Here is a 24773-nt window from a genome sequence, read left to right as displayed (position 1 = left end):
GAATGATGTGATTCTAGTGTCGTTGGAAAAACAAACTGAATTTATTCATTGATTTTCTTCCGCTTTTATATAAATTTTCGTCTTAAGTCTAATCTTCTCCTGCTGAGGTTTTAGGGTTCTAAATTTCTGATTAAGTCTAAGCATGGGCACGAGCGCATGCGCGTGCATTATCTCACATGTAGTCCTGCTAGTTTTCCACTGCGTTTCATAGACCTTCCTACTTATGGCCATGTGTTTTATCTAGTTATACTCCATCACACGGATTCCAGTCTGGATTTTTTGAATTTCTTTTAAAAGTCTTTTCCCCAAATGCTGCGTTTTGGGTTTCGAATCTGTTTTTTCATTTCGTTTATTTGGCAGGCTCAAATGTTATAAAAAATAATTAAGCGGGCCCGAGTAACATGGAATACCAATTTTGGTACTCAAAATACAAAAAAAAAAGATTTGAAAATGCATTTTATTATAGGTTTTTTCCTGGGTGGCGATCGAAGCGGCGACAAAGCGATCTACTCCCGTGCACGTCATTAAATCCGAATCGTGATCGCTGCTGCTGCGTCTGAACGTCGTTTCCCGTTGCATGCTCTCCGCTACTCTCGTCGGTCGTCAGGGTCGTCACGTCCATTTCGTTATTTTCATTCAACATCTCCAACCCCGTGTCCGTTTCCTGGTCGCTAATGACTAACGACGCACCTTTGTTTTCTTTCACTTTTCTGCTTTCCTTTTTCCTTAAGTTGCTTCTGCGGTCCCTTCCGAGCCTTCCGCTTGGGGCAGGAAAGCTTCCGGTATCCGTCCGCCTTGTACAGAAAACATTTATCTTTGTTGCCATCATAAAATATATTTCCTTTGCAATTGAAGAAATGTAATGACGTGGGGATTTCCTTCTTCACATCCATATATAAGTTACATACGAAGGCTTGTCGGAGAAGTTTTTAAAAACTAAACTATTCAAAGTCACTGCCAGTAAAAGACTGACTTTATTCTGTATTCACATTCACAAAGCAGCAGCTATGCTGATGATTCTTCTTCTTAATAATTCTGCGTCTTTATAATCCGCCGGATGCTGTTATACTTAGTTGCACTATTGTTTGCTGAGTGTTGTTTATGATCTGTTTCTACGTTGTCCGCTGGGTGCAATGTTTATGTTAACTGCGAGTGTGGGTTGTTTACAAAGAGGGTCGGTGGTGTAACTTATATACCGCGTATCCCTGTATATACCTCAAAGCACAGATCAGTTGGAAATTTCTCCCGGATGATGCGTTTAATTTTTCCATATTTCCCCAGCACTTTATCCAGCTCGTTGTCGGGTACCTCTGGTGGCAAGTCATACACACGCATATATAGGATGAATTAACCAGCATGCGGCATGCGTACCTTTGCCGTCGTTTCATTCGCATAATGGAAGATTAAATCCTCCGAATTGTAGGAGCATCGCTTCCTCTGATTTGAACTTCATGAAGACTCCCCTTTCCTCACCATTGCGATAAACAGCTTCCATTTCAGACGGATCCGCGTCGAGTGCTTTGGCGAAATTTACAATCTCTACGATGTTTGGTTTAGCATCACCATGGCTGAAGCTAAACTTGATGGTGTTTTTTTATTTCACACATTTGCCGTCCGTAGCAACAAAAGGCACCGAACTGTTAGCAACGAACAAAGAGTAACTATATAATAGCGAGTCTCGAAAACAGGCAATCGCGTGGTTCACACCGAAATAAAAAATTTACTGCTGCTGTAGACAGCTGACAGCTGTGGGACAACTGAGTTTCGAATCTTTGTTGATTTTGATAATTGGATTTCTTTGAAGAAAATTTATCCAACGTGCAGGCTGTCTTCAGATCTAAATTTGTAGAATAATGCGTAGGCATCCTTTATGTCGCTTGGTCCCGCGCGGCTTGTGCATACCCAACATATGACTCCCTTAAGCCGTCGATAAAGGCAGCTAAACCTCTGTGTCGATAAATTCATTAATGGATTGCCAGTTATTTGTGTAAGTTTCTTTATGTCTAGCGAGGGCTTAGTCCTCTGATAATATTTTTGGATGCACATTCCACCACTCTTATGATTTTGCCAATGTTGGCATTTATACGTGACCAGCTCTTGTCTGTCCCCGAGCGCGTTTGCCAGAATTTCCTTTATGGTTTCAAATTCCTGCGGGTTACGGTTAGATGAATTTCACACTAACTCGACAAAGGAATTGGCAGCACCCTCTCAGATTTCAATGAAACTTTGTGGGTGTGTAGATTTCGTCTACTTATGCAACTTTGCATATTTATTTATTTTTTAACGCTAGACCAACATTTAAAAAGGCAGATTATTTTTTATTAATACTTTCTTCAAAAAATTATAACTCAATAATGTCAAGTTCTACAAAAATGTTCCCAAAAAATGATTTGTAGATAAATAAATGAGCTTGCATAATAAAATATCAAAACATTAAAAACGTTATTGCTAAACTGAAGAATAAAAAATGTTTAAATTTCTCAAAAATACATTTTTTTTTTTTAAATTGGAAATTTTTTCTACAGATAGGCAGACCATTTATCTATAACTCGTTCATATATCTCAAGATGGGCACTTTTAAAGGAAAAAAGTTATTTAACAAAAAAATGTTCGTGTTCGCACTGAATAAAATCAATGATTTTTTTTTTAGTGTAGACATGAAAAATATTGAAATGTTGAGACTCATGTGAAACCTACCACTCAACCGGATTTTACTCAACAAGCTCCAAATGAAAGGAACACCAAAAAGATATTGAAGACGTATTCAATCCTAATGTGAATGATTTACAAAAATTAATTTTAATGTTATGTTTAATTGGCAGAGTATGAAAAAATGGTGTTCTTTTATCTTATTTAGAGAATAACTTATATATATATATATTATTTCTTAACATTGTCAAACAAAGTAATTTTTTTTGGATGCTCCGTTGAATTAGAATAGTTTTTAGCTGCAATTTGATTATTGGCAATAGGCTGAAAACTGTGAAGTTTTTGTGTACCAGATATCGTCTTTGCGTGGTGAAACAAATCTTCTAGTTCTTCTGACATTTTTTCGTATTGCTCAGTAGATGTATAACAGAAATTAAATTTTGTGATGCTTTTCTCTGTTTGTTTAACTGCCCAGTCGTAGAGCTCTCGTGTGGTTGTAATAGTATTTAAACAGACAAACAGACATAACACTGGCAATTTGTTCATCGAACACGCATTTAACGGTCAATTTAAATGTTTTTAGTTGGTAGTACCGCCACCCGTGGCGCGCATAGTCAATAACCCTTACGTTTGACGTTTACACACTAACGCCATCTGTTCAGCGTACTACCCATCACAGTATTCTCAACAGATGGCGGTGGTGTTTTAGTGACGATGTTTTATATTGAAAAATATTCAATGTGTTATGTCTGTTTGTCTGTGGTATTTCCGTATTCTTGGGCAAGGCTTGCTCTTTTTGCCATTCGCTTTAAAGTTCCACCAATAGCATCACAGGGATCTTTGCCATGAGATGTTGCAAAGAAATGCCAATCTGCTTACAATTTGTGCATTGATTTGAAGTTACATAGACTGGCAAAATTTTTTCTGTTCTTATAATAAGCAGCTGCTTCATCTGACATAAATGAAATTTTGGAGAAATCTATTGATAGTTTCAAGAATTCTATCAGTTTTGAAATGAACAATTGAACTGCTATTGTATCATGGGCCAATACCTCTGATATTATTATAAAACTAACATTTTCTATAATACTGTCCTTCATATAATAAACCACAAAAGGGTGAATAGTTGCCTGAGCGTTATTCCAATGGTAACCCTGAGCAGCGTTCTGAATAATAAATGAATAGTTCTCAGAGTAATCACAAATTACAATTAATTCATCTTCTTTTAGAGAATCTTTTTTGTTCCTTAGAAATAAAGACTGTTCTTTACAAATAAAGTCATGAGTGATTAACTTATCAATTGTATCTACGAAGTTCGTGGCAAACTCATCTGCAGGTTTCATAATGTTCTCCAAGTTACAACGATCCGTAGTTAGCCACTGTTGAAAAATTACATCTTCTTTACCACTTTCTTCTAATAGTGCAGCAAGTTCGTCTGCAACTTCTTCATTGGTGGCACATTTCTTGCAAGCTCGAAAATAACACTCTGGCGTCCTAATAGAAAAATTACAAAGCAGTTTATCCATTATTTCTTCCTGGGATACGATTCCTAAACTATTTAGCATTAATTTTACATTTTCGTGGATTGTGCACACACATACATTATGAGTACCTTAATTATCAAGTAGCTTACAATGTTTAGGTTTCAACGTTGTAAATAAGGTGAAGCCAATATTAATATTCGTATATGCCTCTTTGAGAGACGTCATAAGAAGTCGCTTCTAAACCCGTTCTTTTAGGCCATTTGGGAGTTCAGACACGTAATCGTTAATTCCAGGCATTGGCCTGCGTATATCATTATTATCAAAGAAATCTATAACAGTCTTTTTGTCTAATTCACTGATTCCGTGTCTACTTCGTGCACTAGTGGTACAAAGAATACCTTGATCTTTCACTATTTTTTTCATTTGTCTTACCATTTATACCGGTGCATTAAACTCTTCTACGATTTTATTTATTGACCAAGAGTGGGATAACAATGATAAAACTTTTATCAGCTCATTTCTATCATCAGGAGATGAATTAAACTTAATTTTTAATTGTGTTACCATTTCCTCGAATGCTTATGCTTTACTGATGTCTGTTGGATCCATTTTAAGGTTCTACAAAGAGAAATTAATTTTGTATTCGTCTTTTTTTTTTTAAATATTCTTCAATCATCATCTATGGTTTCACATACATTCTCATATTATTAATACAAAAATTTAACACTTGTATTTATTTAAAAATAGTGTAATTTACCATCACCAAACTTTTCCAGTTTGTAGCAAACATTATGAGCTTCAATGAGGCTTAAAACGAAAATTTAAAAAAATGCACTTTTTGAGAAATTTACTTTTTTAATAACAAATATAATTTTTTTCATTGAAACAAACGAAAAATTTTACAGTGTATTTTTTTTATTGCCAAAATAATATCTACAACTTTGCTGAAGACACCAAATCAATCCAACAAACCGTTTCAGCAATATATATTTTTTAACTCATTAGTACTATTTTTACACAGGCCCTGTTAGAAAAGTAGTCGTGATTCAATTTGAAGAAGTGATAACACAAATTGGCATCTTTACTAAAAAAGAACAACTGTGAAACTGTGCTTATTTTCATCAAAATCGGAGGCGACAAATTAAAAAAAAATTAAAAAATTCGTCAATCTGTAGAGAATTGCTCAGCTGCGTGTGCTTAGTACTCTAAGAACCCGGTGTCACTCCTGCCTTTGCACTCCATTTTAAGGTTCTACAAAGAGAAATTAATTTTGTATTCGTCTTTTTTTTTTTTAAATATTCTTCAATCATCATCTATGGTTTCACATACATTCTCATATTATTAATACAAAAATTTAACACTTGTATTTATTTAAAAATAGTGTAATTTACCATCACCAAACTTTTCCAGTTTGTAGCAAACATTATGAGCTTCAATGAGGCTTAAAACGAAAATTTAAAAAAATGCACTTTTTGAGAAATTTACTTTTTTAATAACAAATATAATTTTTTTCATTGAAACAAACGAAAAATTTTACAGTGTATTTTTTTTATTGCCAAAATAATATCTACAACTTTGCTGAAGACACCAAATCAATCCAACAAACCGTTTCAGCAATATATATTTTTTAACTCATTAGTACTATTTTTACACAGGCCCTGTTAGAAAAGTAGTCGTGATTCAATTTGAAGAAGTGATAACACAAATTGGCATCTTTACTAAAAAAGAACAACTGTGAAACTGTGCTTATTTTCATCAAAATCGGAGGCGACAAATTAAAAAAAAATTAAAAAATTCGTCAATCTGTAGAGAATTGCTCAGCTGCGTGTGCTTAGTACTCTAAGAACCCGGTGTCACTCCTGCCTTTGCACAACGAGGGTTTGTGCAGGGCTTATCGACCTTCTGGGACGAGCTGGATGGGGCTCCAGCGTCCTTACTCTGCTGTAGTTCGTTTAGCCGCAGTATCTCTCCAGGATTAACTTTCCAGGGCAGACCACGAGGAGGCGAACTACTTCATGCCCCTTGTTGCAAATGTCTGAATGTATGAGAAATTAAAAAAAAAACTGCATGTACTCAGTGCTGAGTTCCTGTAGTTTTTAGAAATTTCTCCATACCTCTGTGTAGAAGTGACTCTCTCTGGGTTATTCTCAAGCATCTTCAAGCGATTTAAGCTGGGATTGCCTTACTAGTGAGCGGAAAGGCACGCTTATATTTTTTAAATATTGTATGACCGTTTGAATTTGTATTACGTTATGTTGCTCAAATTCGGAGGAGAAGTATCACAAAATGACTCGTCTTTCTAGTATGACCGTGCAATATTCGTAAAATTTACCTAAATCTTAAGTTTGTCAGTAGTTTTTGTAAAATATTTTGAATATCTAATAGAAAGGACACCTAAGTTCGATTAGATGGAAATGTCTTTTTTTAGTTATAAGTTAGAATTGTTAAATAGTTAGTTACCAGTTAATTTCTGTAACTTGTGCAAATAGTTGGGAAATCGAAAATCTGCTGCTATATATGTATTAAAAAAGTTGTACGATACCAAATCAAGTTTTTTTTTGCGACAGCAAGTATCCGAAATCCCGAAATAGAATGTTATTTAAGGAAGTTGGCTGCAATAGATCTTATGTATAAACGTATAAGAATGGTTATACTATCTTGCAGATCTGTATCAATCGGTACAAAAATCAGAAGAAACCCACTCCGTTGTCACGATACTTACCACTAAAATATCTCCCAGCTGTAGTGACAGCTTTCCAAATATGAATAACGCACAGGTGCTTTGTATGCCTTAATAAGAGGTAGAATGCGTTTTTCCTTCGAGTCCATCGTCTTCTTGGTGGCGAAAATCTATGCTTTTGCGGCCAGACAGATCATAAGCTTCCAGGCGAATTTTTCGGCGAAAACGAATTAAAATTTGAGCTCTTTGCTGAACTCTCCCTCTGACGATTTCTAGGTTGTCCATAGCAAGCAATTATACAAAGTTTCATGCAAATAGGAGACGGCCGAGAAAAAAAATCATGGTATTTTCGCAATTTGGCCTGGAGCTGCTTACATCGCACAGCTGTGAGTAACGTTTGAGGAAAGTGAGTATTGTGTGTGTGTATGAAAAAAAAATAGAAAGTGAGCAAACTTGACTCAGCCTGTGAGTTACTTTTAACGTACGTGCAGATTTTAACTGGACCAAGCTTTAGTTGGTTAGACCAACGGAAGCAACATCTAGAAAATGTGGGACACTCGAGAAATTTGAAACAAGCAGCCGCGAACCAAGTTAGTTGGCGTTACATTATGCAGCAGGTCAACAGAAAAAAGTTAAAGTAAGTTAAACTTTTAGAAACTATACATTAGGTTAACGAGTAATGTTGGGTCCATTTAACTGTGATGAAACTTGGAGATATCGCAAACAGGATTTGAGACATATTCTAAGGCGGGCTTTACTGTCCACAATAGCATTATATCCCCATATGGGTTTTTGTCGGAAATGAGTTAAGCATTAGAATCGCTTGTAAACTACCAACAATTTACTTAATGCACTAAAAGTTACATGTTTTGTTCAGAAAATATCGTGAAAAATACCAAACTAGGTTGATTAGCATTAGCATTAGCATTAGAATCGAACAAGTTGCACAAAATCGTATGTGGTATGAATTCAAAACTATTAAGAGCAAGACGGATATCTATTACTGGACAGATAGTAAGTAGGAAATAATTACTATCTCCCAGATAAAGACATATCCTGCTCCAACAGTTAAGGATTGTCCTGGCCACGTCCTTACAACTGGTAGGGATAGGAAAGGTATGTTAGTCCAACATTTACTTAAGAGAGATGCAGAGAACTCTACGACCCCTCATAAATGTCTCGGGAATTTAGGAATTATGTTAGTAGGGAAGGTAAGCCATAGGATACACCCAGTCAGTGTTGCTGGCAAATTTAGATATTTTTTATAAGTGTTGAAATTGCTGTCTGCTGGAAGATAAGGTTGCTGAAATAAAATGAAGATATAACATAGTGAACTCATCATTGTTGTCACACCCGTAGCTAATTAAAAGGTCGGAATTATGTCGTGTTTTATCAAAAATACCAAACTAGGTTGATCCATACATAAGAGCATGTGGAGGAATTCATTTTCAACAGCGTTTTTCTCTGCTTGCTGTTTTTTTTCCAGATGGGACTGCCGTCAGTGATAGCGGTGGCGTTGATGTTGGAATGATTTTGAGCTTCGGTAATACGTTAACATCATCATGACATAGCGATGAGTTACACCCATCCGAGTATGACCAACCGATAGGACGGTCATTGATAATTGAAGCCACCGTGAAATCATTTTCATGCATAGAAACCCTAATGAAAAACACCGAGAGAACAATCGCTAATCACTTAATAAATTTTCATCAATAGGTACCACAACGTTATCATGGTTGAACGGCCAAACAAACGCATAAACGGAGCTGAAACTCGTAATGTTTACATCAGCTGTCAATAACTGACGTTTAATCGAACCAATTCTTGGATGACTTTTGTGCCACTGGAGTGAAATATACCCGAAATCCACTCTTCGAATATTTTTTTGTTGATCTTGTTTTCCGTGCTGAGCATTAGAGTCGGTGTATAATGAGTCACGCCAAGAGAAAAACAGTTGAACTCGCATCACGGTTTCCGAAAGATTCCCTTTCTTTTCACTTGGCAACAGAGGACTTCTACATCAACTTTAAATGACTTCTAGCGAGAACCAAAAATAACGGCTGTAGTGAATCATAATATCAGTGATTTTGTCAAATTATCTTATCAAAAAATAGTAGAAATTCTCAGTACTGATCAAAACCAAACGTATCCCATGACCATTTAATGCTCGCTGCGTGTTTATGATGATTTCTTCAATTTTATTTTATATTTCATTGCAATACCTTTCGTAGACCTTTCATAGCATCGTAATGTTTATTTATTTTGCACGATAGGTAGCCGATTTGACAGTTCAATAGGTAGACTTGGCTTCACTCTTGGCGTGACTCATTATACACCGACTCTACTGCACTGAACCAAATTGTCCACACATGAATGTATGATTATTGCTTCACTTGAGCCCCATACGGATTATTTTTCTATTTGAGAAAGATTATCATTCTCTGATTCAGCTTTCAAAGCACAGAAGAACTGAATAGCATCAATTCTAAAACAGGATGATTTTCATTCTGCACACTGTAAACCATCAGTTCTAAATCAGCATGATTATCATCCATTCTTAGGAAGACTTGCAATGAACAAACCGTATGATTAACATTGAGAATGATACGGACTCGTCATACAATTTCAAAATAAATTGTCATGCAACGTTCAAATGAAATATAAGTGCAATCTGAATGAAAAATATATAAAAAGAAGAAAGCTTATTTTACAGTTTAAAAATTGTGATCATAACAAAATATATCTGTCCTAAATCGTTGGAACAGTAAATTAATGTTGTAAATGAAACGCTTTTGTTTTACAAGTTGGACAATAGTGTTATTCATTTATTTAATATATTTTTCTGCGAAACATAACTTTTCTTCCCATTTCTTCTAATGTAAAAGGAGGGCCATCGAAAATTGTCATTACATTGTTTTGATACAGCGCTCCGTTGACAAAATTGCAATATCTATTACTTGTTTTCCTTAGATTGTACATATTTTTAATTATTTCAGACAGCACATCTTCGGTTTCGAGAAATTTTCTGATTTGAAACTCTAAGTTCATTAAGATTAAATGTGTAGTTTTGATGTTCGTGTCACTTCCTGCTTCATCGATACTACCGTTTTTAGCAATAAATACTCTCGGTTTACTGAAAAGGTCCGCCTCTATAAGAAACTTAAAGAACTTGTGCTCTGTATCAATGCAATTAAACATTGAAGACATGTTTTGTAGATAAACGTCTGTAATATACTGTGTTTGTGGGTCTCATGCCTGCAAAGGTACTATGGAGCGGATCAGGTTTTCAAGGTAACTATATAATTTCTTGACGCTAGTCTGGACATCAAAAACATCCTTCCGTGTTATGTTGCGTCGCTTGTGGAGGTCAAGCACGAAGTTCAGTGCCATGGGGTCAATGTTTTGTAATGACTGAAGAATCTCACAGCTAGCGGAAGTCGTTGGTCTCCTTGGGAAGGTACTCCTGCATCTGATTCCTAGGATTGGAAAGATATATATTATTAATGATGTTCAATAACTTGAGGAAAAGTGGAGTCGGTCGAAATATTTCGTGGGGGGTTTTGGAACAGTTTTTTTTCTCGATGTTTTCCATTAAAAAAAAACTCGCCATAGATGGTTCCATCGTGATATCTACCACAAACAAAAAGATCATCATCGCTTACCGGTCTCCTGGCTGGTCTTCCCGTCCACCGGATAGTGTTATTCCGAATTCTTCGGTGGTCTCTCGTCCTACAACAGTTCCTTTCCGACAGAAAAAAAAAACCCACACCACACCTTGCACCGGACAACAATTCAGCAGCAGCATCAAGGCAGGATCAGCCAGCGCCAGCTTCTACGGGGCAGCCATGGCAGGCGGACAATTTTATTCTTCGCTCCCTGTCCGTCCGTACCCTAGCTGTTCACTTTGCAATCGGAATTGCTTGTTAGCTTCTAGCTGCTTTTTATCTTGTTCTGTCCGTCCGTCGGACGAAACCCCACGCACACCACACACACTCTCGGAAGCTCACGGATAGGAAAAAAATAACCAGCCAAAAAGCAGCGGAGAAAGGCTAGCACTGCGGTGCACTGAAATGCACCTTTTCTGCGGTCACACTTGGCACCAGCTGCTTCCCGCGGCTTCCGGCAGTAATTTTGCACCACTTTGCGACAGTTTTTCACTAATTTTCACCAATTTTTCGATCACTGGGAGCCACCAAAAACTGCGAATGTTGCCCCTTTGCTCAGTGCGCGTTCATCCAGCTGCGAATATAAAATGGCGAAGCCAAAACGCAACGGGAAACTGGAACGATATGAATCGCATGACAGTTGTTGTATGATTTTCGTCATGGGGCTAACTTGGATGATTTTACTTCATTTCTGTTCTTGAATTCATTTTTTGTTAATACCTTTCAAAATTTGAACGGTACTTCATTAAGTGGTTGATGTTAGTTTCTTTTATGATATTTATGATGAATCATCCCATTTAATGTCAATTATCAGTCAATCGGGTATCTCATATTATTTTCGATGTTAATGAAATCGGATAGCTCTGAATGATTACCCGCATAAACGCGAACCATAACTTGACCTTACCGATAATAATTATACATTGTTTATAATCCCTCCTAAACTTTAACTGAAATGATTATGGAACTTTACATGAACGTTTGTGTGATAAAGTTTTAACCTTATGTATTATTGTTTTTTGAAAGCGGACCTCACAAATAATGGGTTGTTAAGAACCATTACCATTCAAAATTCTTGTTTTCTCCATACATTTTCGAAAAGAGAACTATATTAGAACGTTTTTATTTATGGTTTGAGAACATTAATGGTTATGGTTATGATAGTCAGTAAGGTCCATTAATGGTTTTGTTTTATCGCTCAACTTTACGTGGAATATATCGCGAATTGGTAATCAGTAATTTACAGGCAACCAATTCGCAATATATTCCACATAAAGTTGATCGATGTTACAAAACTATTCATGGACCTTACTGACTACCATAACCATAACCATTAATGTTCTCAAACCATAAGTTAAAAGGTTCTAATATAGTCCTCCTCCCGAAAATATATGGAGAAAACAAGAATTTTGAATGGTAATGGTTCTTAACAACTCATTATTTGTAAGGTTCGCTTCCAAAAAACCATAATACATAAGGTTAAAACTTTATCATTAAACGTTCTTGTAAAGTTCCATAACCATTTCAGTTGAAGTTTAGCAGGGATTATAAACAATTTTTAACCATTTTTGGTAAGGTCAATTTATGGTTCGCGTTTATGCGGGTAATCATGCAATGACGACATGGTAAATTCGCTCAGTGTGAGCATCAATGCTACCGACGCCAGGGAGGCAAGCTCCCACACCTGGACCCTACACATATCGACCCATCAAACTCATGAACCGGGTACCAACCAATGACGTTTATATAAGGTCTGGGCCAAAGGGCTTATTGGTGTTAGTGAAATGTGCAAATGGTTAGTGATGTTCGTATTATATTGCAATGTTTATCTTTTTACACGAAACAGCTGTTGGCAGTGACGTATTTCTATCTGTTCTCAGTATGTTGGCAGTGACGTATATCTATCTGTGCAGATGTTCAGCAATGTTTACAACATTTTTGCTTCTAACACCAGCAAGCTGCCTGTTGGCCCAGACCTTATATAAATGTCATTGGGTACCAACGGCTTTACTTCCCTTCCGAAGGAAGGCGTGATCAGATGTTATGCCTCAGAACATCCCGGCGGCGCCGACTGGGATTGAACCCAGGCCTACTGGGGTGAGAGGCAATCACGCTTACCACTACACCACCGGCACCGCTCTCTTCGAATATTTGAAAGAAAGCTTTTAAACATCAACACAACAACAACAACAACAAAAGCTCAACTGAGTGATATTGAAAATTCTGTTTTGCTGCTTGTGAACAAGAAAGTTTCGTTTATTTTCACTTTTGTTACAAATCATTTTATCAGTATCGAATAAAAGTTAGGTTTTTTTAGGGAAATGTTCGTGAACTTTATATAAAAAATGATAAAATGTGACTAACACGTTGTACAAATTTGGATATGGTAAATAGGGCCGGTACAAAATCAGATTCGGATCACTAAAATGTAAATATATTCCGCATACTTTATACCTAGCAAAGAGATGATGCTGCACTTACCTAAAATTGCAGAAACAAACAAAGACGACACAAAACAAACGATTGAAACGATTAAAATCTACTATCAGCGAGCGCTAAAGCCTAGCTGGGTCAGTTGTTTCTGTTCCGGGTTTAAAGCACTTTTGCATTTTTTATTTTATCTTCCAATCTAGACCTTCTGCCGAACCTAGTTGCGTTCCTTTCTTAACTCTTAGAAGCCTAACCAATCTATATTATACAAGTCTTATTTCCCTAGAAGCAAGCCATCCGTTACACAATGATCTCAAACTCCTCGTCCGAGTCGTCCAGCTGTCGGGTTTCCACTTCTTCGAACTCTGTGAATGAAATAAATTGTATGTTGAACGTCGAAGAGGTAGTTCAATCGAGTGATACCGCTTACCTTCATTCTGTATTTCCGTGGCGGAAATTTCGTTGAACGTGTCGTTAGGTTCACTGTTCTTCCGCGAGGAACCCGACGATGCCGTCGTGGGTGTCCAGGGTGCTTGCCGTGTTTTGGTCACTTCAAATAGCGGCTGACATGTCCCACCGTTCAGCTCCTCGTTGAAACGTTGCATCAGATCATCAAAGTCTTTTCTTGTCGTGCACAGGAAACACACCGCCAGCGATGGATCCATTCCTTTGAAATTAATCCGCCGAGCGTACTTCTGGTGAAACGATTCGTCTAGCTCCTTCTCTTCCTGATCGGATTTGGTTCCGATTGTACCGCTCCGCTGGACAGTGTGCGGGTCCAGGTAGAGGGCTTCATCGGCAACGTAACCGATGAAATAGAGGGCCTGATTGGGACGGCCACCGATCATGCCGCAATTTCCTGCTAGCTCGAAGCACTTTTTGAGACCATCGACGTAGATGGGATTGATTTCGCTAAGGCCTAATCGTAGCGGTATAATCAGAAGCAGTGGCTTCCAGCTATCCGGGTTTGATTTTTCCACGCAAAGTTCCACTAAAATTTGAGACGAATATTATCTGCGATTATTTTGAATTGATCAGTGACAAGTATACTCACAAACTTCATCCGTGGCTAGAGTATTGTCGAGAGCAACGTGGACTACCAAACCGCACCAATCGTCGAATTTTACTAGTTTTCTAAAAGTGAGAAAATAATAGGAATGCAATTTTTCCTTCAACCCTTTGCCACGATGGACGATACTCACTTTAGAACCTGTGCTACCGTGTTCGGTCCGAACCACTCGCCAACTCGTTTCTCCTCCGATGACTCCCCAGTAAGAGCGATCTGATGCAACGAGAAGGGCGCCGCTTTGCTGTCTTCGAAACGGTTTACTATCTTGAGATAGGTTTCGTCTTTGGCTTCCGGTGTCCAGATCCATTCGCGCCCCAGGTGCAGCTGGGTGAGCGCCTGTGCTAGGACCATCTGACCGCAGCGCAGCATACAGCCCCAGCCTTTGTCGGTGGTCAGTTGCGAGCCACCGATCGGAACGAAGCCACGTCGATAGGTGCACCACAGGCGGGTTTGCACGTCGCGGCGGATCAGATCCAGATCTATGGAATTAAAATTAAAAAAAAATGATGGTGTAGGATTTATGTTAAAGAATTATTGAATTTTGAATAATTGAATGATTCTTGCTGGAATTAGTTGCATGACGGCAGTTTCAGGCCACATAGTGAAAACATAAACAAATGTTTGGTTTTTACATCTCAGAATTTCATTTCACATAGTGAAAACATAAACTACTTTTAGTAAACATTTGGAACTTTTTTCCGCAAATAATTTGTATACTTTTTTCTGCAGAAAACATTTTTTTTTAGTCCAGAAAATCGTTTACTATGCACACATCACATCAATAATGCATGAATAAAAAGTTTAAAAAATACCAAAAGTTTGTGTTTCACGATTTTGGTCAATCTTAAAGTGTCCATTTAAGAAAAGTTAGCATTTTTGATAACCTTTCAAATGGACATAAGTTAATCTTAAAAATGTACTTTTTTGTTCTGGAAGCTTTTAACAGTTTTTTTTTACGAAATTTTGTGATGTTTTTTTTCAGGGTGTACCTGTTTATTTCTGAAAAAGCAATCGAATTTCCTACAAGTTTGTATCAGACATAATTTTGATTAGATAAGCCATTTACGTGCTATGATTTATTGAAAAAATTCGAATATGCCATATGCCTCTAGTGAACAATTAAGCGAAGTTTAATGGAATTCGAAGAGGGAAAAATAACATCGATTCGTCAGTTGGCGTGGAACTGTTCATGAGTACAAATTCATGCATTAGTTGACATCGACAGCTCAAAAATCCTTGCATTTTTATGGGAATTTCATATTTTTTCGACTTCCAGCAATTTCCAAAGGAAATGAATTAGGGGTCTTTTAATAATACTGAATACTTCCAAATATTCCGAAAACTTCTGCAAAACGTAGAACTAACTAAGGTATTTTCCCCTTTACAAGTCGACAAGAATTTTGTGTATCAAGATTGAAAAGCTGAACTTTCCTATAAAAACAGAAGAGTATACATTTGAGAAATATTCGAGTTCCAAGAGGAATTTTGAGAAACGCTGCAACTATTAGAATACATTATATATCATTCGCATTTCTGCAATGTTTTGAAGAACTTTTCCAATAGGTTAGGGTTGCTTCAAACATTATGATGCACATTAATTATAAACATCGTATTTGCATGCATCGCTGAAGCCATAAACCACTTATGGTCAAGAACCAACAGTTTAGAATAATTCGAATGTAATTGATTAGATTAAGAAGCTCACCGTCCTAGAAATAGAATTTGGTGTTCTACAGAATGCCGTCATCACTTACAATAATGCAAATAATACAGCTCATATCCCATACATTATTAAATCGTCGCGCATCCTTCCTTGACGAGCATTCGTAAGTTGCTTATGAGCTATACATACGTATTAGTTTCAATCGTTTCAATAGGCCACAGTCGTAAATATAGTAGCGCCGCAAAGAAGTAACAAACATAAAGAAAGCTCAATAGTAATCAAGCAGATTCACCCCAAAACAATAATCGGAAGGTCATCACCAACAGAGAGCATCTTTACTCACCTTCGGTTGCATTGTATCGCTTGGCCAGTACCCAGACCACGTCGTCCGTTCTGGGAATATCATCCGGTTCAATGGATCCGATGTCGTATCCCACGTATGCATCCAACATGTAATCCATGATCGCTAGGCCCAGCTTTTTGCTACCTCCACTGATAACATTGGCTCGGGCCACAATATGGGACGACGACAGCTTCGATGGCCACCCAAGGAAGTTGTTCTTTGCTACAGATTTTGTTTACTCTCGTTTCACCACAACACTCAACACCAAGAGCACAGCATTTCTTCGATCCTGAGGGAACTGCAACACAATGATTCACACACGAAAGTATTTCCGAAAGTCTTCTACGCTCGAATTTTTCAATGAATCTGCAAAAGTGATATTTTCTTTTGTTCAGCTTTGTTATTATTTTCGGGCTCTGTTTTGTTTGAGGTGCGTCACGTTTGACGGATTGTTGCTACAGCTGGCAATGCAGTACTAGAATATGCACCGATACGGGGGAATGGACAGCTGAGAATTTTTAAATGCATCGCTATCATTTAAAAAATATTTAAAAAATAAACTATTGAAAAACGACATTTCTAGTCAACTGAGCAGTTTACTTTCTTGTTGTTACCATATTATAGGTCTACACAGTTTTTCTTTATTAACACTCCGAACAAGCTACCGGGGGCACGGTACAATGTGTAACGGCAATTTGGTAATGTTTGAAAAATCTTTGTTCAGCAATTTATTTTAAATCTATTCATATCGAATACATTTTTAAAGTCTGTAGTTTCAATTGGTGCCAATAGATTTGAAATTCGTCAATAAATAGCTGAGTTATGATTTTTCAAACATTGCAAGTTTACCGTTACACATTTTACCGGAGGCATCGTGTTCGGAGTGTTAACTCTTGCACAAATTACAGCTAGGCGATTGACTAATTTACCTACTTGCTTGTTATCTATCATGGCATGTGATAAGAATTTTGAATAAAATATTTTTTTCCTGCATAGCTGATAAAAAATTCGTTTTTACTGAATATGAATAGCGATAATTTATTAGATTTATTTATTCACAACAAGCAGGGGTTGTATTGTATTAATCATGTTCACCCAAGTAAAATATATTCCCAATATCTATCAGTGCTGCGCCTCCGTCAGTCGGTTCGTACTAGTACCTCATACTTTTTATGGGCCACTTCTTTCCCACGGTAAGGGATATAGCAAACGGAGTGCGACGGCTGAACCTTCCCTACGATATAATCATTTTTAACCTTAACGCGCCCGATGAAAAGTGGATCTCCGTATTCCGAATATCCACCCCGGATAGCTCCGATCGGCACATGATTTCCTTGAGATTTCACAAATCTTCCCCTCTTACAGTTACATAGATACTCGTATTGCATCTTCTGGTGCTCATCCGAACCCCATGCAATGTTGCACCGCCAAATGGTAGGATCGACCGAGCCAGGTGTGAGAGATCCACGGTATTTTGCGCGACCGATGTAAAGCGGCTTATGTACGGTACCTCCACCAACAGTGGCTTGATTTGGAATTTTATCACCATCGTTCTTCAGCCAGTAGTGATCATCAAGGCGACTCGGTACATTAGCTACGAATAATTCATAATTCTTAAAACCCAGTTCTTTACCCTCATAAGCAATATAACAAACGCCATGCGAACGCTGAACCTTTCCATATACTAATTCTCCTTTATGTTGAACACGGCCAATAAACAGTGGTTCTCCTTCTTCGGACATACCGGCCGAGCTGGCCAGCAGTAGTGTTTCCGTATTGTCTGCAGCTACACTAAGGAACTGTCCAGGTGTGCAAAGTACCTCATACACATTCCTCATGTGCTCATCGCCACCCCAAGGAATACTGCATACTTTTCGTTTCGTATCGATTCGACCCGGGGTTACCGATCCCTCGTAGTGTGCCCTTCCAATGTAGAATCTTCGACTACCTGACCTTCCAGCCGGGATTGCGTTTTCCGGAACTTCTCCGTCGCAGGCCCACATCCAACGGAGTCCGGATAGGCGATCCCGACGGTCGAGTCGTTCCTCTCTGGTCTGACGATTCAATGTCAAATCTCCAAAGTGCCAATAGACTTGCTCTCTCAGGACTGGGGGAGTCACTGGAAGATACGTGACCAACAGGAAGTAGTTTCATGCTCAGCTATATCAATATCAAATACTTACGAGGGTTAACCATCGCATAGGAAAGCACTAATCGAACTGCAAAAATATCTTCGGATGACTAAATTCACTAAACTTTTAACACTAGGTACTGAGAAGAACATTGTTTATATACAATGACGCACCACCTCACAACTATTTTCTCAACATTGAGAACCATCATTCAATTCCCAAGAAGAGGAGATTATTTACTCTCTTCTTCTCTCTCAGTACCCCGAAAAAATGTGAGAGGCATGCTCGATCTCTTATACTGAGTGCCCCGCTTGCATTGATCAGTTCACGAAGATTTGCCGCACTCTTCTCTCACCCGTAAGCTTTGACAGTTTTGGGTGGTTTGTTTTGGCTCCCATTCGTTGCTATCTCTTTTACTCAGAAGCAAAATGATAGGGAGCAAAAAGTGAGGTTAGGGACCGTGCACTGATCTATGCCCGGTACCGTAGTTATTCAATTTTGTATCCACTACAGATTAATAGCAACGATGCTTGGGATCAATGGGCTAGTCATGTAATAAGCCAATTTAAAATCGTTAGTTTCGAATTGATGATTGGTTATACCATATAATGCTTTCATAATTCTCAAAAATATTGTTTATAGCAAATGAATGGTAAAAAAACGTTATCAAGTTTATTTTATCTGGAAAATCTTAACGCACCCAAGCATGGGAAAAATTCATTCACTCGCGCGAGCCCCACAGAATCAAAATAGCCATTATCACCTACATACAGATTGTCGAACGAGTGTAAGTTCTTCCAACCAAGTGACTCTGCAGGTCGACTCAGAACTGACAGCAGTAGAAGGAAAGAAGGATAAACTGAAAGGAAGCCGAAAAATATTCTCTACCCACACACCATTAGTTCTTTTTGGTAGAGAGTTCAAAGCTTTCCCTGCAAATGTTTAGTAACATTCACATCAAGAGCTTGGTCATAATCAAAATATCCTATCTGCATTGACCGATTCTCTTCATCGACTTTCTCTTTCGTTATTAACTCAGCTGCAAAGCCATTCCCTGTTGTATTTGACGTTTTGAACGCTAGATAAGAATCTCCTTTATCAAACCATGTGGTAAAAATAGCTTGAAATCTGTTTGCATAGCATTAGTTGTCAAAAGAGAAAGTCGATGAAGAGAATCGATCAAAGAGATAAGCGAAACAATTTTCTAAAACTTGTTTAATGTACAGTTGTAACAGGTTGTATTGCCTATCAAAAGCAACAGCAAACGTACCGAGAAACGTTAAATCTAGCGAGTTATTAACAAAAGAGAAAATCGACGAAGAGAATCGATCATCGCGTTTACGCCCTTATGCATGCTCACTGTCGATATATTTACCTTCAGGGCCGTACTTTTGATTGGATACGTCACTTTCGTTGGAGTTTTGCAGTTTCACTTTCTTCTTGAGTGGTGACTGGAGAGCTTTCCGGTCACTTGAGTTATAGTACTGATGATACAACAGACCTGACGGATTTATCTTTCCGATAGATTTATCACGCGGACACAGATAAGTTTCCTGAAAAAATTAAAATGTGCCAAATTAGAACCAATCATAACGGAAATTGTCTATAACAAAACTAGCAGAGTACTTTTCTTTCAGAGCCAAGTTTAACAACGATAAGTTTTGCGAATTTGTCCATATCAACGACTGGGAAATTATTCCCTTGTGCGATATATACGAGTCGACTATAATCTGACTGAGTTCTTTTTGCATCACTTTGTTTACAGTTTGGTATTTACTGTAATATCGCATTATTATTTTTCTTTTCTCGTTAACGTTTAATAATCTGTCGAGGTCTTGCGCTTGAACCTGTGACTTGGCGAAGTTAAGTTTAGAGCAAATTTCTTTAGCAGGCTGGTACTGTGCAGATGAGGGCCAATTACGTAGTTTGTTCAGTAGTCGGAACTTCTCTCCCGTTCAAACAGTTAATTTACATCTGCTATTGAAACTTGTTTCAGGTCTTCATACTCTAGTTCTTTTTCTGAAATAACGAATTTAAGTAAAAAACAGATTTTAGAAAAGACCGTGGGAAAGATTGATCAATTAAAATTAAAAATTAAATATCGTTGGAAATTCCGATGAGGATGTTGGTAAAAGACTGACGCATGGAATTGGCATCAATGCACACTGAAAGTCAACCTATTCTAATTTTAAAAGTTTACACTTTTAATTTTAAATGGAAATCAAACAGATTTCACTTTTGATTTCAATGATATATTCTAGGAATAAGATTTTTCATCTTGATTTACCAAATTTGAGCGAACTTTTAAAAGAAAAGTTCAATATTTTCAAGGACACAATCTTTTTGTTTTGTGTGCAGATTGAATGCGTAAAATCCGAATGCTAACGATTTAAATAGCCGAGTAAGATAGTTTTTGGCTCACTGATTTAAATCAGTTGAATTGGCCACAGCAGTTTTACGGTATTTGCTTGACGCTTATATTTATGTGTTACAGTATAACCATAGAGGTAACTCTAAGACTAGAAGATCCCGAACTAACGTGCTCAACTTTTTGGCTCAGCTCTGGTACCCTCTTCGGTCCCAAGCTAATCGATTCACCCCTCGAAACATAGGAAAAACCAATAACCCCTCATTTTATCTGTCAAACTTTCATAGCGAATCAAAACAAACATTGCGTAGTACTAGAATTTTGGCTAGAATTGGGGTACGTTAATCGTTTGCTTGGGACCAATAGGCTAGTCAAGTAGTGAGCCAATTTAAAATCGTTAGTTTCGTATTGATTGTTGGTATAACCGTTTTCTCCATATTAACAGCAATTAAAATGTGTCAATGTATGTTTAAAGCTAGAAAATAAAAAGTGATTCTTATGAAAAAATTCTCATTCAGCTCACTCAGCAGAATGCAATCGAAAAAGACGCAGCATGCCAAAAATAATAAAAGAGAAATCATCCATACTACTACCATAGAGGTAACTCTAAGACCACTGGGTCCCGAAGAAAATCATTATTATTTTTGGCTCACTCAGTACCAGAACAACGGTCCCAAGCAGTCCCAAGCTATTTCACTCACCCCTGCATGTTCTGCATGAATCCACACACCCCTGATGTTATCTGTCAAACTTTCATAGCGAATCAAAACAAACATAGTGTAGTAATAGAATTTCAACTAGAATAGGGTACGTTAATCGTTTGCTTGGGACCAATAGGCTACTAAAGTGGTGAGCCAATTTAAAATCGTTAGTTTCGTATTGATTGTTGCTACTACACTCAGAATCATTCATGTTACGCTCAGCTGTCTGTTTTGCTCAATTCTGCGTTCATCGAAGAAAATACAAGCAATGCGAATACGAACGAAATCAGTGCGGCTCGCACAAGCTTCTGTTCGTTTCTGATGTTGTATGCGTGTGAGTGAGTAGTAAATCGAGGGGGACGACTCTATCTACGATGCAGAAAAAATTTTGTTATGCTGTGGCTAGCTGCACGCACGCTGAGTAGATAGAAAGAAGATTGTTGACGATTCTGAAGATTTCCTGCAAGAAGATGATGCGCGATGCAAGTAGATGCGACAAATGAAAGAAGATTTTTCGAAGATAGATTCGCTAGTGTGAGATTTGTTGAGCATCTAAACTTGAGATTTAGATGTGTCGCCCCCCTCGTAGTAAATGCAAAATGGAACGCTTTTTCCCATGCTTGAACGCACCTTTAGAATTTTCCATGTTTTTTTTTTACAAATGCATTTTGAGCATGAACGAAAATTTGGGTCATATTTTTGATGGATTATTAAAAATTTCAGATTGCTGGATGAACATTTCAAATGGTCCTATCTGCAGTGATCGAAACACTTCATCGTATTTCTCTTTCTTTAATTACTCATCTGCAAAAACATTCCCTGATGTGTTTGACGTTTTAGACGCTTAATAAGAACCTTCTTTATCCAACTATGCATGCTAAGAACAGTCCTACATATAGGTAGTTTTTGAGATATATTGGACTAAAACGGACAAACCAAAATGTGGGGATTTTTTTTAACCTACACTGAAACAAAATCCATTGGCAAAAATACTATATTGCTGGTTTAAATTAAATACCCTCACCAATAGATTTTTGCAGAAAACAATTTTATTTAATATTACTGTTATTTCTATCAAAATGACTATGTATTTTGAGCAAGCAAAGTAGTTTTGCCAGAGTCATAGTAAATTAGCTTATATTCATAGTTAACTTTACTGAAATCATAGTAGATTGAACGTTAATAAGCGTGGTTATATTGAAAGTAAGTGTTTTCTGCAAAATAGTATTCCGAACTATGGTCCTTGCTTCAGTGTAAATATGGGTAAATATGATCCATATATGAGTTTAACAAAATAAATTTTGATAACATTACCTCATATCATATTACCATATTTTGGTTTGTCTGGTGTAGTAAAAATCTACATACATTAAGGTTATCTGTGCTTAGCGTGTGTGCCAAAAATAGTACGAAACCTGATTGTAAAGTAGTGGACCTTTTGAAATGTTTATCTAGATTGGTGCTAAAATTGAGTGTCGCCTGTTCTGTTCCTGCTAGCCCCAACCAAACGAGAGCATCATCTCTCACATGCTCCGTGCAGCGAAGTAAGGCTCTCTCACGAGAAGCTCGCGAGACGAGTGTTTTGAACGTTTTGAATTTGAAATTTATAGCATTGGGCGAACACGCTGTAGAGGTGAGCAGCTGAGAAAATAGAAATTCACTTAATTCTCATGAGTGAGCGAAACTCGATAGACGCGATAGACAGAAACCACAGAAACATCAAAACATCCAAACTAAAGTGCATGGGTGCAGAATATTAGTCATACAGCTTACCTTGCTCATATTGCAGAGACAAGCTTTAGTTATTATGGTGCATTATGGTGAGTATTCCATTGCACATTACCCAACTCAGTAGCAAATTCTTACAGGAACATTTCAGCCAGCCTTTACAGGGATTACATTCCTTTTCACGCGGACCGGCCATACAAGTACGACAACCGGAAGTTTCTCAAACGCTGGGACGAGGTGAACGGAATGACGTGGGTCCAGGCATCGAATGGGCGAATTCCACACAATGCGGTCGTCGCCGGATACGAAGACTACGTAACGTTGTACGTGGGCCGCGCAGAGGTAAACAGTTCCATAGCACCGGGATCGATCAATCCGCAGAAGAAGGCTTGCTTCTGTCCTTGGGGTGGAAAGAACCATAAACGAGAGAAATACGAGGTACTCTGCACACCGGGAGAGTTTGTCCAGATCGATGAGTTTAATACGCTCATGCGGGGAACACCCGGTGGCATTAGCGAGCAAGGTGAACCTTTGTACATTGGCAGGGCGACACTGTCAGGGCAGTTGATCAGCGGAAAGATACAGAGGTCATACGATACGTGCTATATCCCTCACAAGACAAAGGAAGTAGAGCGGCTTCTGTTTGGGAGTGAAATTTACATTAAGTCTAACTAGAGCTAGAAGAGACAGAATTTCGCTTTGCTTTGGGATCAGCTTTCGGTAAGGGTAGGATTGACAAATAAATTGTACTGAAGTAGATACTAAGCATTTTTTTTTCATAATCATGATGTAGCGGGTGCTGTGATCTACATTTTTAATATAAAGTATTCTGTATAACCAAGTTCTTTCTTAAACGTGGAATATAAATTGCTCCTTATTTTAGGTGACAGGTGGTTAATGCAACGAACTTGTTACCTAATTTATGTTAAATACGAGGTTAAATATCAGTTTTATTCACTAGTTGATTGATGGCAATAATTTACCACCTATTCCTTTTCCTTATTGTGGTGACTGGCTACATTTTCTTCTCCACATTAATCTCTAGGGATGTGATTTCGCAGGAAAATGGATATATTTTTTATTTGGTACAAGGTTCACTATAAATCCACTGCAACCAGTGTAGTATTTATTGTAGCATTGTCGGTACAGCTGAAAATTGGAAAAAAAAATCCACTAGCGGAGACCGATTTACAAGTTAAACAGCGTTATACAAGTGAGGTTTTTTCTTCAGTTTTTAACTGTTATGACACTATATACCATGTCTTTAGTAGTACATGCCCTATTATTCCATCAAATTGATTCCTTGGCGACAAAACAAGCAATGACACCGATATTGAATTGACCATGCATAAGAAGCCTAGTCTTGGCCACTTCAAGCTAGAGAACATCGGGTTGAAAATTAGTACCTAATTAAGCAGAAGGCTAACTCATTTTTCCTTGTTTAAAGATCATCCTCAGCGGATGTGATCCGATTCTTGTCACCATCAATAAGGCTCAAACGTAATGACAACTATAAAAAACTGTCACTATAGTTTGCAAAGTTAAGGCAAGCAAGGTTGCAAAGACTCATTTCAGCTAAAACAATGTTTTTCTAAATTATGAAATAATTAGATGCCATTATCAAATTTTGAATGGGTAGGATACAAGAAGAGGTTGCAAAGAATGTGTTTGACATATTAAACCTGTTTATTTCACTTCATAAGAGTCACAGTCAGCGATTTTTCACAAACTCACTCACTCACTCAGCGATCAGCAAATCGCTGATTGTGACTCATAGAAAGCAAAATTTACAGGTTTTATGTTTCCAACGCATACTTTGTAACCTCTTTTTGTAAGTTACGAGTAAAACATGCCATCA

At 37.7% G+C, this 24773-nt stretch overlaps 3 protein-coding genes across 3 annotated transcripts; 1 reads left to right on the top strand and 2 right to left on the bottom strand.

Annotated features, from left to right (window-relative positions):
* Positions 1-12733: 12733 nt before the first annotated feature.
* Positions 12734-16171, bottom strand: Atg4a (Autophagy-related 4a). Its single transcript, XM_065227563.1, has 5 exons — positions 15987-16171; positions 14114-14459; positions 13966-14045; positions 13342-13902; positions 12734-13276 (listed from the first exon to the last, which is right to left on the bottom strand). Exons 1-5 carry the CDS (start codon positions 16102-16104, stop codon positions 13212-13214), a joined length of 1170 nt encoding a protein of 389 aa, XP_065083635.1. The 5' UTR covers positions 16105-16171; the 3' UTR covers positions 12734-13211.
* Positions 16172-17077: 906 nt separating this feature from the next.
* LOC135705832 (uncharacterized) lies at positions 17078-18256 on the bottom strand. Its single transcript, XM_065227679.1, has 2 exons — positions 18170-18256; positions 17078-18105 (listed from the first exon to the last, which is right to left on the bottom strand). The coding sequence occupies exons 1-2, from the start codon at positions 18180-18182 to the stop codon at positions 17126-17128; spliced, it is 993 nt and encodes a 330-aa protein (XP_065083751.1). The 5' UTR covers positions 18183-18256; the 3' UTR covers positions 17078-17125.
* Positions 18257-22922: 4666 nt separating this feature from the next.
* Positions 22923-24417, top strand: LOC135705831 (uncharacterized). Its single transcript, XM_065227678.1, has 2 exons — positions 22923-23007; positions 23067-24417. Exons 1-2 carry the CDS (start codon positions 22995-22997, stop codon positions 23588-23590), a joined length of 537 nt encoding a protein of 178 aa, XP_065083750.1. The 5' UTR covers positions 22923-22994; the 3' UTR covers positions 23591-24417.
* Positions 24418-24773: the final 356 nt, after the last annotated feature.

The sequence above is a fragment of the Ochlerotatus camptorhynchus genome, unplaced genomic scaffold, assembly GCF_037179485.1.
Source record: "Ochlerotatus camptorhynchus isolate MF236.1 unplaced genomic scaffold, CSIRO-AGI_Acam_v1.1 ptg000274l, whole genome shotgun sequence".
NCBI classification, from domain to species: domain Eukaryota; kingdom Metazoa; phylum Arthropoda; class Insecta; order Diptera; family Culicidae; genus Ochlerotatus; species Ochlerotatus camptorhynchus.
The sequence above is the reverse complement of the archived record's forward strand: the minus strand, read 5'-3'. Positions and strand labels throughout refer to the sequence as shown.